Source organism: Ornithorhynchus anatinus, chromosome X1, assembly GCF_004115215.2.
Source record: "Ornithorhynchus anatinus isolate Pmale09 chromosome X1, mOrnAna1.pri.v4, whole genome shotgun sequence".
Classification (NCBI taxonomy): domain Eukaryota; kingdom Metazoa; phylum Chordata; class Mammalia; order Monotremata; family Ornithorhynchidae; genus Ornithorhynchus; species Ornithorhynchus anatinus.
Genome location: NC_041749.1, coordinates 52,128,614 through 52,143,840, shown reverse-complemented (window position 1 = coordinate 52,143,840; position 15,227 = coordinate 52,128,614). Strand labels below are relative to the sequence as shown.

The window sequence follows — 15,227 nt, the reverse complement described above, 5'->3', positions numbered from 1 at the left end:
GCTTTAAGTAGGGATGTGAAGAGGGGAAGAGAATTAGATTGTCAGAGGTGAGGAGGGAGGGCATTCCAGGACCAAAGCTGGTAGATACACTCCCTGCCCACAAGGAGCTTACGTTCCTGAAAGTCAGATAGTAAAATAAATTACAGATCGGGGAAATGGCAAAGTGTATGGATATGTACGTATGTGCTGTGGGTCTGAGGGTGGGATGAATATCAAGTGCTTAAGGGGTAACCTTCCAGTCTGATCCCTGTCCAGTCCCCTCTCTGGCTTAGTGAGCCTCCTCTGTTTGGGTTTCAGGTGAGCTCTCAAAACCATCTCTAGAGTATTCTGCTCCAGCCTCAATATGGCATCTCTACATGAACAGGCAGTCATAGGGCATATCCAGCCCAAACTATTCCAACCTCAGTACGGGGTGCAGATCATCATCTCCACCCTCATGAAGGGTCCTGGGCACCATTGCCATGCTGCCCACCCCTGTGGGGAGACTAAAGGGGGAGGGCAGAGATGCAGAGAAGCAGAATGGCTTAAAGGAAAGAGCATGAGTCTGGGAGTCAGGAGACCTGGTTTCTAATCCCAGTTCTGTCACCTGCTGTATGTATGCCCTTAGCCAAGCTACTTACCATCTCTGTGCCTCAGTTTACTCATCTGTAAAATGGAGATTAAGGGAGACCCCCTTAGGCTGTGAGCCCTTTGTGAGACCAGGAATTGTGTTTGATCTGACTGTATCATTGACCCCAGTGCTTAGCACATAGTAAGTGCTTAAAAAATACCATAGTGCCTACTGTTATTAGGCAGGGAGGGCAGAGACAAGGCAAGGGAAACAGAAGCTGGTCTCTCCACACAGAAACCTTACTCCCATATCCAAGCCACCAGCAGGAAGCAGAGGGGCTATCTCTTGGCTGCAGCCCCAGGATTCTACATGTGACTTATGTCCCTGAGCCCGAGCAGCAATGGAGAACAGCTGGCTCTGGCTCCCAAGGGAAGCCTAGCACATACATACTAGACTGTGAGCCTCATGTGGGACCTGATTATCTTGTATCTACCCCAGCGCTTACTATGGTGCTTGGCACAGAGTAAGCGCTTAACAAATACCCTTATTATTATTATTACATAAACAAAATCCCACCACTCTCCCTCTCACCACCCCTAGAGGAGGAGCAGAATCCTCAGCCGTCTCTCCCCTTTAATAATAATAATAATAATAATGTTTGTATTTGTTAAGTGCTTACTATGTGCAGAGCACTGTTCTAAGCGCTGGGGTAGACACAGGGCAATCAGGTTGTCCCACGTGGGGCTCACAGTCCTAATCCCCATTTTACAGATGAGGTAACTGAGGCCCAGAGAAGTTAAGTGACTTGCCCACAGTCACATGGCTGACAAGTGGCAGAGCTGGGATTCGAACTCATGACCTCTGACTCCAAAGCCCATGCTCTTTCCACTGAGCCACACTGCTGGATGCCCCTTTCCACCCCCCGACCCCTGGGGCATCCAGCCATCATCAGTGATCAGATCTGCCCAGGGCCGTGTGCTCACCTTCCAGGACAGTGGGTGACTTATAAGTTCAGACATCCCCAAGCAACCCCAAAGTCATGTGCAACTTCTGGACACTCTCTGTTAACTCCAAAGGACCAAGGCTACCACACAGACTTGGAGGAGTAGTGGACAGGGCTGATCAGATTCTCCCTCCTCTATATGACACCTTCCGGGATTTATTCCGTTGCCAGCAGCTATCTTGATGTAAAGAAGCAAACACCTTAGCTTAGGAGCTGACACTGGACACCGCCCCTTCCACAGGGCCAGGGTGGCCCCAGGAGCTGCAGCCTTATGACACTGACGTTTCCGGATAACTCCCCATGCTTACAACATCCACCCTTTGCATTTGTGTACTTTAATCCTAGTCCCACCCCTTATGTACATGTACATGCCTCCAAGCTAAGTCGGGGTTTACATCTCAGACCTCTTGGAAGCCTGGGTATCCACAGAAGAAAGGCCAAATAAAACCACTCTCACCCTCTTAGATATTTATCTGACTTCCCCTTACTCCCACAAAGAGCAGTATTTTTTTTAGAATGTAAACTTCCAGAGGGTCACACTTCCTCTAGTACACAGGGAGGGCCAAGTTATGATGAAAGGAAGTGAGACAGAAATGGGCCCTACTCTCTGGGACCACATTGCCTGGGCAGCATTGAGGTGGACATTCACAAAGCCAGACATACAGACAACTATAGCAAACAATGAATAAAATGAATGCTTGCATTAGGCTTGAACATCTGCATAAAGTGGTTGTTGGTATATAGACTGAGTAGGTCAAAATAGAAGAGGTGGAGAGGAAAATATATCTGTTCTAATCTCTCCAGGTAATCAAGTACCCAAACTCACTGAAGTCCCCAGGGCATAACAATCCCAGAGTCCTCCAACCCCAAGGATCTTAGGAAAACAGTAGCTGGGACCGCAAACTCAACCAGACACCAAATCACCTCAACACACACTCACACAGGGATGGAGTGGGGTAGGGGGCTTCCCCTTCCAGTTAACAATGAGACGACGTTTGGAAGCAGTTTGGATGATAGAAGAGTGACCAGAGATCATGTGCCAAGTGTGGGACCCAGTAGCTGAGAAGACAGGGAGTTGGCCACTTGTAATGGATAGACTTGCCGCTTTCTGTACAAAGGTCTGAGGGCTGGCCCTGAACTCTGAATTCTTCCAGGGAAACCTGACCCCATATGATCCCACACTGGGCATGAGGAGGATGATGTATGTCTCAGCCCTCCCTGACAGTTTAGCATTGCCCTTCTTACCTCTATCCCTAGATCCCCAAACATCTCCTGGGTTATTAATCTCTCTGCAGATGGTTTCAAGGTCCTGTGATAAGAGGTCAGTAGAGGATTTGGGGACCTCCTGCTGCTTCTCACCACCAGCCTGAGACATAGAGGAAATGTAATGTGGGCAGGGAAGTGATAGGACTAGGTGAAACAGAGATGACAGCAGGAAGGAATAATGCCAGGCACAAGGAAAGACTTCTCATCTATGCTGCGCACATAGTAAGCGCTCATTAAATACATTAACTGATTGATGAGAGGAGCACTGGAATGGGTTATCTGAGGAAGTTCCTTCCTACAGAGCTTGAAAGACAATAGATATCCCTCATAAAATCAATATCCACTCCGCTCCCCTCCAGGAAGCCTTTCCCAATTAATTCACAACTCACTCAGCCCAACACCCATGCTTAGAACTTGCGTACTTTAATCCTGGTCCCACCCATCATGTACATTCATATATTTATATATTTAGCTGTACATTCTTTGTTCAGCTGTTTGGTCCTGGCATGTTGATACTGCCTTCTGCTTTAGTCTTGTTCTTCCTCTGGCTTCTCTCTCTCAAAGTAATTTTTGTCTGTCTCTCCCATTTGATTGTAAACTCCTTGAGGGCAGAGAATGTGTGCTACTTGCTACTGCTCTACTCTCCCAAGCGCTTAGTACAGTACAGTGCCTAGCTCCCAATAAAACCACTGACTGATGGATTGGCTGATCAGTGTGTCATGCCTGGAGTCAGCGGGTTGGCTGAGATGACTATATGGGGACCCTACCAGCCCAAGGAGGCTATGCCAAAGGGAGATGAGCACGTTGTCCCCTGGTAAAATAGATGCCCATGTTCCTGGATGCCCGCTGGTCAGTTTATCTGTCCCTGTCTGATCCCTGGCCACCACCCCACTCAGGACCCTACCAGACACCCAGTTCACGCCTCTGAGGTGAGGTTGCTGGGATATTTATAGCCCCTTTCCCATACGTGGTCAGGCCCCGGCTCACAGCTCTGCTCCTGGCCCCCAGCCATGGTGTGAGCAAGCTGGGCCAGACAAACAAACAGGGCGGTCATGTCCTAGGATCCCCAACCCTCTCATAGCGGCAGTCTGGGACTCATCTCCACACTTTCCTTTGGTCATTCGGCTTGATTGCACCCGCTCAGACCTGGGCCGGCTAGTGCAGAGCTGGAGCTCAATACCAGCGAAATCACTGAGCTCCAGAACGCTTTTGAAGTGACTGGTCTGATGGAGTAGGGGCTTGGCTATGACTCTGACCAGCAACTGACCTAGGACATGGGGCTGACATCCCTGGAAAGCAGAGTCCTCTGCCTTTTCGTTCCTCTTCCAAGGGGTCAGTTTGGGAGGGAAGGAGGCTCACTGGCAAGGCCACCAAGCACCTGGTGGGAAGCTGGAGTAGGAGTCATATGTTCTGCTTCCTGAACCAATGTCCAAAGCTGTTTCCAAGGTACTGGTAGCTAAGGATCTGTAAGGCAGAAAGCAGTGTTTCTTCCACTCTTCTGAAAAAGAGTCACCCACTGTGTGTCTCCATGGCAACAGACCAACCACTGTGTAAGACTGGGAGCATGAATGGGGCAGGAAGAGAGGAGAGAATTTAGGAAATACAGAGGCTGAGGGGGAGGGGGGACAGAAAAACAGGAGAGGAAGAAGGGTAGAGAGGGAGAAGAGGAGAGGAAAAAAAGAAGTGGAAGGAGAAAGATAATCCCAGGAGTTGATGGGGAACTCAACGATGGTCCTGGCTTTTAATAGCCACTCTCCACCTCAAGCAAGAACAGGCACAGGAATAAACCAGAAACCTCAGACTTCCAGCTGGAGGAAGCAGATGTCTGGTGACATGGTCACACTGCCAGATGGTCCTCAAAGTCCGTGGCCTGGCTGAGACAGAGGAGCATGGCTCCAGATTCAGATCCTCTCCACCAACATGTAGCCCTGGATGTAGTGGATGTGTGGGCATGGTTAAGAGTAGCCACTTCCCTGGTTCAGCTGCCTCGTCACGAACCCATCAATAATCCAGGGTAGGTAACAGATGCTGCGCTGAGTACCTCAGTCACCTCACTCACTCCATGGGGAACCTAAGATGACCGCCATCAATCTTTCATGCCCAGCTCCCAGCTCCAGCCCCCAGGTTCAGCCCACTCCAGTTTCACATTTACAACTCATAACTATTCACCCCTGTGTTCCAAAATGGACCAGGGTCAGCCAAGGGGACAGGAGATGTGCTGGAAGGGAAAGCAGAGTGAGGCTGAGGGAGGGACAGAAAGACAGGCCAAGCAGGGCCAGTGGGAGAATGGGAGAGGGGGAGATGGAGGAGGGACAGTGAAGGGAGAGGGCAAATGACCATTCACTAGATCCCTGTAACATGCCAGATGCTCTAGCCAAACTTCCACCTCATCCCCAAGTCCAGAACACGAGAATCACCACTCTCCAGGTCCAGTCTCCTCCAGAACAGCCCCATCATGAAAGGCATTTTCATGGTCTTATTGCTCAGTCACATGACAGGGAAAAAAGCAGTGCTCTGGGATTTCCCAGATTACATCTTCTGAAAGAAATGCCTTTTGGGGAAATAAATGCCTTCTCCGACATCTAGCCCCACCTTACCTATCTGCTCTTTTCTTCCACTATTCCCCAACACACTGTCTTCACTCCCCTCAGGACAACCTTTTAGGTGTATCTTGCTTGCAACTCTCCCGCCTCCATCTTTTCACTCATGGGGTTCCCCTGGTGTTGGAAATCCCTCCTCCCCAAATCCACAGGGGTACGACTCTCACCAAGTTCAAAGCCCTTCTGAAATTCCACCTCTTCCAGCAAGCTTTCCCCAATTAACTCCCAATACTCCAAGTTACATCAACAAAACACCCACTCTAGTGCTTCCATATTTATGGACACCCCTCCAGCAGCATTTGGAAATAGTGAAATCAACTATTTATTTTGATTACTCAATTTGTAAATATTTCTATGTCTATCCCCCCTATTAAGGGTGTAAGCTCCTTGCACGCAGGGAACATCTCATTTATCTGTTTTTCTCTCTCATTTGCTTAATACAATAGTGCTCAAGTAGTACACAGTACACTTGAGTGTGCACAGGGTGCAGTGCACTGTACTAAACTTTTCTTTAGTACAGAAGCAAGAGATGAGACACTCCCTCCCCACAAGAAGCTTACGCTCTAAGGGCCCGTATTGACAAAGAGTAATTGAATATACAACTAAAGTCATTTAGTTCATCTCCGGGCCCTCTCTTTTTTTTTTTAAATGGTGTTTGTTAAGCACTTACTACATGTTAAACCCCTCTCAGAGTAACAACTGGAGAGTTTCCAGTACTCTAACAGTCATGACTACAGGAGGGAGAGTCAAGCAGAGGCATACCCATTCCATTCCTAGCATGGCCAGTGACTAGCAAGTGGACGGCAATTTGCTACAAGTCAAAACTCACCTCTGCTGGGCAGCAGCAGCATAGGAGAGAGTTGAGGGCAGAGACTCGTTTACTGCAGTAAACCACTTCCATATTTTTTACCAAGAAAATTCTATGGATACCCTACCAGAACGATTGCAGATGGAAGTGGGGAGTTCTGGGAGAGATGTGTCTATGGCATCACTATGGGTTGGACACGACTCGACAGCATAAGACAACAACAACAATGTGTTAAACACTGCTCCGGGTACTGGGATAGGTACAAGTTAATTAGGTAAGACACAGTCCTTGTCCCGCATGGGGCTCACAGTCTAAGTAGGAGGGATTCATCCATCAAATCAATTAATCATATTTACTGAGTGCTTACTGTGTACAAAACACTGTCCTGGAAGCAGCAAGGCAGAGTGGATAGAGCATGGGTCTGGGAGTCAGGACGTCATGGGTTCTAATCCTGACTCCACAATTGTCTGCTGTGTGACCTTGGGCAAGTCGCTTCACTTCTCTGCCCTGTTACCTCATCTGTAAAATGGGGATCGAGATGGTGAACCCCATGTGGGACAGGTACTGAGTCCAACCCAACTTGCTTGTATCCACCCCAGCGCTTAGTACAGTGCCTGGTACATAGTAAGTCATAATGAATACCATAATTATTATTATCATTACTAAGTGTTTGAAAGAGTACAATTGAGTAAGTAGACACAACCCGTGCCCTCAAGGAGCTTACAATCTAGTGGTGAAGACAGACTTTAAAATAAATTGCAGATAGGGGAAGGAACAGAATATAAGGATTTGGACATAAATGCTAGGAGGGTGAAGGGTGGGATGAGTACCTAGGCAGAGATTGTTTCTACCAATTCTACTGTGTCTTCAAGGAGCTTATCATCCTAGAGGGGGTGCAACAAGGAGCAACTCTGACTTCAACCCTTCAGGTCTTCTTCTGGATTTCCCTCTGGGAGATGTCAGGACCCCGGACTGTGCTAGAGCCCTTACACCTGTTCCCTAGGCCAGTTGTAGCCCAGTATCTTCCTTCCTGGGGATGTGGGGAGCACAAGAGGGCAGATGGGGGCATGGCAGGATTGGGGAAGAGGGGATCGGATCTGGCATCCAGACCCAGCCAAGATTATCTTTCGGTAAGCACAGTCTTTCCAAGGGATTTCCCAGCTCTGGTGACTTGAATTATTCACAGCTCAGGAAAGTGACTGCACCTCTTAAACTAGAAAAGATGCTGTGGCCAGCCTCTATTAGCTGGGTGGGGATAATGGGGATGACCTGGAGCTGTCCCATAGGGAGACACAGGAGGGAGCCTTTTGCTTTGGGCCTCAGGTTCCTCACCACCCACCCTCTCAGTCCTTGGCCTGAATTCAGAACTGGGGAGAATCAGGTCTGGGAGCTACTGAGTCACAAGCCTGGCCCCTGGCCCCAAAACTAACCTTTTCCTGCCAGCCCAGAAGACAGAGGGAACTCAGTTTTCTGGAGAAGGTAGCTGTGCAGGGATACAGTTAGGTGAGGCAGAAGAAGGCCTCTCTTCCCTGGTGTCCCTGAGGGCATCGCTGCTTGAGAAACAGCATGACCTAGTGGACCTGGAAGACAAAAGACCTAGTGGAAAGAGTATGGGCCTGGAAGACAGAGGACCTGGGTTCTAATTCCAGCTCTGTCATGTGTATGCTGAGTGACCTTGGGCAAGTCCCTTAACTTATCTGTTCCGCAGTTATCTCATCTGTAAAATGGGGATTAAATAATAATAATAATAATGATGATAGTTAATAATTATGGTTCGTGTTAAGTTCTTACTATGTGCCAAGCCCTGTTCTAAGCACTGGGGTAGATACAAGGAAATCAGGTCTCACATGGGGCTCATGAGGGACAGGGATTGTACTAAATCTGACCTAAATTGGCCTATCTACCCCAATGCTTAGTATTCATTCAATAGTATTTATTGAGCGCTTACTATGTGCAGAGCACTGTACTAAGCGCTTGGAATGAACAAGTCGGCAACAGATAGAGACAGTCCCTGCCGTTTGACGGGCTTACAGTCTAATCGGGGGAGACACAGTTCTTGGCAAATAGTAAGCATTTAACAAGTACCATAATTATTATTATTATTAATGTTAACATTATTACACCCATCGCCCTACCTTCTGACAGACTAGACAGACTAGCTACAGACTAGAGAGATCTAGGAGAGACTGCATGTCAATTTGGGAAGGGGCAGGATGGAAAAGTGATCTAGCCCACATTTAAATTTCTGGAGTTACTTTCTCTTAGCCCAGCAGGAATACAGCCTCTCTTCCCTTGCAAGCCAGGAAATAGCAGTGGGGTGAGGAGAGAGATGGGGTGGTGAGTGAACTTCAGTAAGGCCAGACTGGGAGGGGTGCGAGTAATGGAGGGGGCTCATAACTCATCGGATACTAAACAACTGGGCCTTGTCTAAATTTAAAAAAAAGTTATTTTTTAGATTAAAATTAGAAAGGCAGAAGACATGAGTTTCTATGAGGGCTGCTCTCTCCCCACTCCAGGCAGGAAGCTTTGGCTTCCCCAAATCCAGGGTTTTCATTTTTCCACAGGGAAGGTGAAAGGCTGAATCACAAACTACCCCACAAACTACCCCAGTGGGATGTGAATCACACATCCCACCCCAGCTGTAGGCAAAGACAGATTGCCTCTGGAGTCTGGGCAAAGCTTGATTTAGAAGAGGGGGAGGGAAAATTAACATCAGCTCCTGGCTCTGACAGCTCTGGGGACAAAACCTCCTCTCCTCCAGATCCCAACAGCCTCTGAGTCCTCCGGGTGGAGGGGTGGGGGAGAGCAGAGGACTAAGAATAGGTAAATTGGGTAATCGCAACCCAGCTTCAAGCAGTTGAAGGCTCCAAGCCCCAGGGCAGGGAGGAGGTCTGCACCCTGCACCAGGAACTGGAGAGCCCCAGGCTCCCCAGTGGCATTTTTTAAGTGCTTACTATGTGCCAGGCACTGTACTAAGCGCTGGGTTGGATACAAGCAAATCAGGTTGGACACAGTCCCTTTTCCATGTGGGGCTCACAGTCTCAAGCCCCATTTTACAGATGAGGTAACTGAGGCACAGAGAAGTAAAGTGATTCGCCCAAGGTCATACAGCAGACAAGTGGCGGAGCCAGTATTAGATCCCATGACCTTCTGACTTCCAAGCCCATGCACTATCCTCTAGGCCATGCTGCTTCCCCAGTGACAGGGACCGATGGCGGCACCCTGGAGGGGGAGAGATGGGGAAAGGGTTGGGGCCTATAGACTGGGGAGGGATCAGGGAGAAAATGGCAGATCCCTGAAATTGAGTCAAAGCTAGATCCCTTAAAGAGGACCCGGGCATCTAAGGAGTCTCAGCTCTGGGCTGGGAGCCTGGACTCACAGGTTAGTCCAGGGGAAATCTTGTCCCTTGTCTGGATTACAGTTTCTCTACTTGGAAAGTGAGGCAATCCTTCAAAAGGGAGAGAGAAAGACATCTGCATAGTCCAGAAGCTCTAGAAGAGAAGGGGGCCTACCCCATCTAGGGTATAAGGGGGACTTGCTCCTTAGCTACTGGCACGGCATTTTCAAGGGGCATCTGCAGAGCCACAGATGCTGGGACAGAGGGAAAGACGGGTCAGGTTTGGCAGAGTGAGGCCAAAGATGGAGGTGGGAGGGAGTCTGACAGCCTGTTAGAAGGAAGGCCAACTTTCCCCACCCCAAGACAACCAGCCCATCCCATCATGTAGAGGGAAACAGCCCCAAGACCCCAGAAGGGCAAGTGGCCACTGGGTGGATGTCTCCTAAGGAAGACAGCTGGGGAAGTGCATGCGGTCAGACCACTAAGTGGCAGCAACCAGAACATAATGGAATCTGACAATCTGGCAGCTGAGCCTAACCTGAGACGGAAAACTCGGAAGCTGCCCTGATGAGGATGATGGCTATTAGAGCTGGATGAATCCCTAGAGAGTTTGAGGTTGGGGCAGTTGGCCGGGGTGAGGGTAGCTGAAAACTGACCGGAGAAATGATGCTCATGAGACTTTTCCCCAACCGTTGACCCTCCCTCCCTCTCCGACTACCAGTTATTTAATAAATGGCTTTTTTGGAACTTAATCGATCCATCAGCATTACAGGGTAGCTTGGCTCTTCCTGAATCTCTCACCTCTGCCCAGCCACCCTAGCTCCAGCCATCCAGAAAACCCCTTCTGTATGAGCAGTAATGTTTTCTTTTCAGGTTTCTACAAAAATTGGGGTTTGGGGTAAAGCCAGCTCAATATACCCCCCTCCCCCCTGGGCCATGAAGAAGAATGAGGAGCGAGCTACTTTACACAAAATGGGGCGGTAAGGCCTCTGCTTCCTATAATTATGGCATTCGTTAAGCACTTACTTTGTGCTACATGCTGGAATAGACATGTACAGTCCCTGCCCAGAAAAGGTTCACAATCTAGCTAATCCCCATTTTACAGATGAAGAAATTGAGGACCAGAGAGAGTTAAGTGACTTGCTCAGCATCACACAGCAAGCCAGAGCTGGGATTCAAATCTGAGTCTCCTGCCTTCTAGTCCCTGGCTCCATGCTCCTCCCCTGCCTTACCTTCCTTGAGACAGAGATGTCCGCTAGGGAATACTGCTCTCTTGTATCCCAGGTGCAGTTATATGCTGTGAGGCACAGGCCCAAATTGGGAAGGGAGGGATGAGGAAGAAAAGAGTGGGAAAGGAAGCCACCATTCCATTAGGCAGACTTCTCTGTAGACGCAGGATCACGATCTTTTTTTTTTTTTTGGGTGGGGGAGGTGGAGAGCCTTCAGCAGACATCCCTCCACCTTCAGTATGATTCAGAGCTGTCTCCTGTCCAAACTATCAGAATTTCCTCTTTTCTCTGGCACAATCCCTGGGGCTACAAGACTGGGAAGGGGATTTCCTCAAAGGTGAGACCATCCTAACCTTGAACAGTAATTCCCAGGGCCTCTTCCCCTAAACAGAGGATGTGCAGGAAACTCAGAGCCCAACCTGCAACTCTGGTCTAGATTCCTTAGGCTGGGCCTCTGCTTCTCTGTCTGTGCAATGGGAAGAGGGGAGTGTTGCAGGGCCAGGCTATGTGTGGGGAAAGATTGTTTGATGGACACTCACCCACTGGACATGGACAAAGGGTGAGTGGGGGGGGTGACCCTGGCTAGTGACTCTCAGATTACATTTAATGAGAAGGAACCTAATAATGTTGGTATTTGTTAAGCGCTTACTATGTGCCGAGCACTGTTCTAAGCGCTGGGGTATTCATTCATTCATTCAATAGTATTTATTGAGCGCTTACTATGTGCAGAGCACTGTACTAAGCGCTTGGGATGAACAAGTCGGCAACAGATAGAGACAGTCCCTGCCGTTTGACGGGCTTACAGTCTAATCGGGGGAGACGGACAGATGAGAACAATGGCAATAAACAGCGTCAAGGGGAAGAACATCCTCGTAAAAACAATGGCAACTAAATAGAATCGAGGCGATGTACAATTCATTAACAAAATAAATAGGGTAACGAAAATATATACAGTTGAGCGGACGAGTACAGTGCTGTGGGGATGGGAAGGGAGAGGTGGAGGAGCAGAGGGAAAAGGGGAAAATGAGGCTTTAGCTGCGGAGAGGTAAAGGGGGGATGGCAGAGGGAGTAGAGGGGGAAGAGGAGCTCAGTCTGGGAACGCCTCTTGGAGGAGGTGATTTTTAAGTAGGGTTTTGAAGAGGGAAAGAGAATCAGTTTGGCGGAGGTGAGGAGGGAGGGCGTTCCAGGACCGCGGGAGGACGTGACCCAGGGGTCGACGGCGGGATAGGCGAGACCGAGGGACGGTGAGGAGGTGGGCGGCAGAGGAGCGGAGCGTGCAGGGTGGGCGGTAGCTGGGGTAGACACAGGGGAATCAGGTTGTCCCACGTGGGGCTCACAGTCTTAATCCCCATTTTACAGATGAGGTAACTGAGGCACCGAGAAGTTAAGTGACTTGCCCAAGTGGACCCAGCAGTCAAGAGAAGCAGTGTGGCCAAGTGTGGCATGGGCTTGGGAGTCAGAAGGACCTGGGTTCTAATCCTGACTCCACCACTTGTCTCCTATGTGACCTTGGGCAAGTCACTTCACTTCTCTGTGTCTCCTTTGCTTCATCTGTAAAATGAGGATTAAGACTCTGAATCCCATGTGGGACATGGACTGTGTCCAACCTGATTTGCTTGTATCTACCACAGTGCTTAGTACAGTGCTTGGCACACAGTGAGTGCTTAACAAATACCATTGACAACATAAAAGGAAGATGTAGACTATAAACTCAGTGTAGGCAGGGACTGTGTCTACCAACTCTTTTATAGTATACTCTCCCAAGCACTTAGTACATTGCTCTGTACATAGTAAGTGCTCAATAAATATGATTAAGTTGAGTGGCTGGGCCCAGGGCCTCCTTTCCCACTCCCTGCACATACAGCCAAGCAGTGAATGATGAGGGTATCTAAAGGCTCTTCTCTGAGATCCTAGCTTCTGCCTTTGAGCCAGACTCTCTCTCTCTCTCCTGCAACTCTTCAGAGTGGCAGGTAAACCTAGCTATAGGTGGGGTAGGGGTCGGGGAGAGGAAGTCTCTCAACCTGGAGCTTTCTGATCCCTGTAAAGCAACCAAACTACCTTACCTTGAATTACTGGCCTGGGGGTTTGGTAACTTCAGAGCTGGGGGGGGGGGAGGAAGAGAGAGAGAGAGAGAGAGAGAGAGAGAGAGAGAGTGTGTGCGTTAGGGGGGCCGGGGGATTGGAGCTAGGAAGCTAGTAGGATTTGGAGGTGGAGCGGGGCTAAGGGCCAGTGTAGTTCCCACGGAATCTCTCCAACACGGTGTGTGCACATCCAGAGATGTACAGCGTGGCTTATTGGAAAGATCTCAGGCTTGGGAGTCGGAGGACGTGGGTTCTGCCACTTGTCTGCTGTGTGACCTTGGGAAAGCCGCTTAAATTCTCTGAGCCTCAGTTACCTCATCTGTAAAGTGGGGATTAAGACTGAGCCCCACGTGGGACAAGCTGATTGCCTTGTATCTACTCCAGCGCTTAGAACAGTGCTTGGCACATAGCAAGCACTTAAATACCATTATTAATTACATACGCATACAGAGACATGTACAACCCTAGGGGCACAGACACTTGTAAACTACCCACCAGGTAGCCACAGATACACATGCAGGGTCAGACACAGGTACAAACTGGGCCTTGGGCACAAGAAGGTTGCCCAAGAGTAAAGGAGGGAAAAGGGAGGAAGGAAGAAGGTGGGGGGGAGGAAGGGGGGGAAGTGGGAGGGGCTCCGCTTCTGCCGGAGGGAGGAAGAGACCAGAGCATCTCCAGAGAGCAGCAAAAATGGGGGAGGAGAAATGGAGGAAGTACGGGTGGAGGCTGAGGCAAGGACCGGGGATGAGGGGAGAAGGAGGGAGAAGAAGGCAGGGAGGGGCGGACGGAGGATTAGAGGGTGGCCGTTGGTAGGGCCGGGAGAGCCAAAGGAAGGTCCTGGGGTCCTGGATGAGGTGCGGCGACCCTGGAGGGAGATGTGGCCGCCCTCCCGGCCCCGAGGCAGCCGGCACAGACCGATCCCCACTTCCTCAGAGACATTTGGCTTCCCCACCTCTCCCAAGGCGGCTCCCGTCTCCTCCAGCCATTCTCGCCCCCGAAGCAGCGGGGAGTTCATGCCCAGGTCCCACCGCCCTCTCACCGTGGATGCCCGTCTGGTGGGCCATGATTCACTGCGGCACGGTTGGTGTGGCTGGGCTCACTCGGGCTCCGGAGGATGCAGCGCGGCAGTCGGCGATAACGGCGGCAGTGTCGCCTTTCACTTGCTTCCCGGGCGGTGCCGCAGTTCCCTCCTCCGCGCCGGCTTCCGGAACCCCACCCTCCAAGGGGTGGAGTTGGGGGCGGGGCTTTGGAACTGATTCCCTCTCCTCCTCCTCTCGACAACACCCGGACCCGCCCCTGGACCTCTTCCGCAGAGAAGACCTAAAGGCGCTCGATCTCTTCGCCGCGAACGAGGCTTAGGGGTGCGAGATGCTGGGTTTGAAAAGTATAGGATAAATAGGTGGGATGTGCAGATGTGACATAGACATGCCACACACGCGATATCTCAATTTAATGTACCCAAGGGATTGGTATGTATGCTGCCAATAGGATACTTGTATGACATACAGGTTTGATCACTGCGTGTGTTACATATGTCCGTTACACCTAAAACACATGTGTGACCAAGACATGGGTGCTTCCTGTGAGTTATCTGTATAGAACAGAGATATGTGCTGTATAGGCTGTGTTGTCTAATGGACTTCCAGCATGGGGCTGGAAGTCAAGAGACAGGGTTCTAGTTCTGGCTCTGCCCCTGGCCTGTTGCCTGACTTTGGACAAGTCACTTAACCTTTGGGCTTCAGTTTCCTTATCTGTAAAATAGAGATGCTAATACCTGCCTCTTCCCATATCACAGCGATGTTAGCAGGATAAAAAGAGGTAAGTGATGTGAACGTGCTTTGGAAAAAATAGATAGGCTCTACAAATTCAAGTTAAAATTATTACGTGCAGTGTTGGGGGTGGGGGGAGGGAGGGAAGTAAAAACTCATACTAGAGCAGGGGGCAGGGCCAAGGGATTTAAGGGACCTGCCACCACAGTCCCCAAACCGAACTGCAGGTCACATCCTGGCTGAACGAGCGGGAGTTGCAGGACTGCTAGCCGTCCCCATGTCAGAGCAACCTTTGGAGCAGTAATGTCAGTGGCTGACTGAGTGCATGTCACATCTGCAGTTTGGGCCTTGTGCTGCAAACCAGGGTGGGGGTTGGTGCTGCACTGAGCTAAAATCTGCTTCTTGGTACAACACAAGTACATCACTGAAAGGTAGCCCAACCCCCATGCCACTGTGGAGACCCTGGCTAAACAGATCTGTTCTGCACCAAAATTTCCCTCCCTCCCCAACAAAAGCATCTGCTTTGAAATCATTCAAGCTGGATCAGGCACATCAGCACTTATTCGTTTTACTGGTGCCTCATT

The 15,227-nt window shown here is 50.0% G+C and overlaps 1 protein-coding gene across 1 annotated transcript in view; it reads right to left on the bottom strand.

Annotated features, from left to right (window-relative positions):
* TWF2 (twinfilin actin binding protein 2) overlaps positions 1-14,073 on the bottom strand; it is a 38,243-nt gene extending 24,170 nt beyond the window's left edge. The window contains exon 1 of the mRNA XM_029051533.2: positions 13,914-14,073. Within this exon, the coding sequence (XP_028907366.1) occupies positions 13,914-13,938 (25 nt within the window). The 5' untranslated portion in view covers positions 13,939-14,073. The remainder of the gene's footprint in view (positions 1-13,913) is intronic.
* Between the last annotated feature and the right edge of the window lie 1,154 nt (positions 14,074-15,227).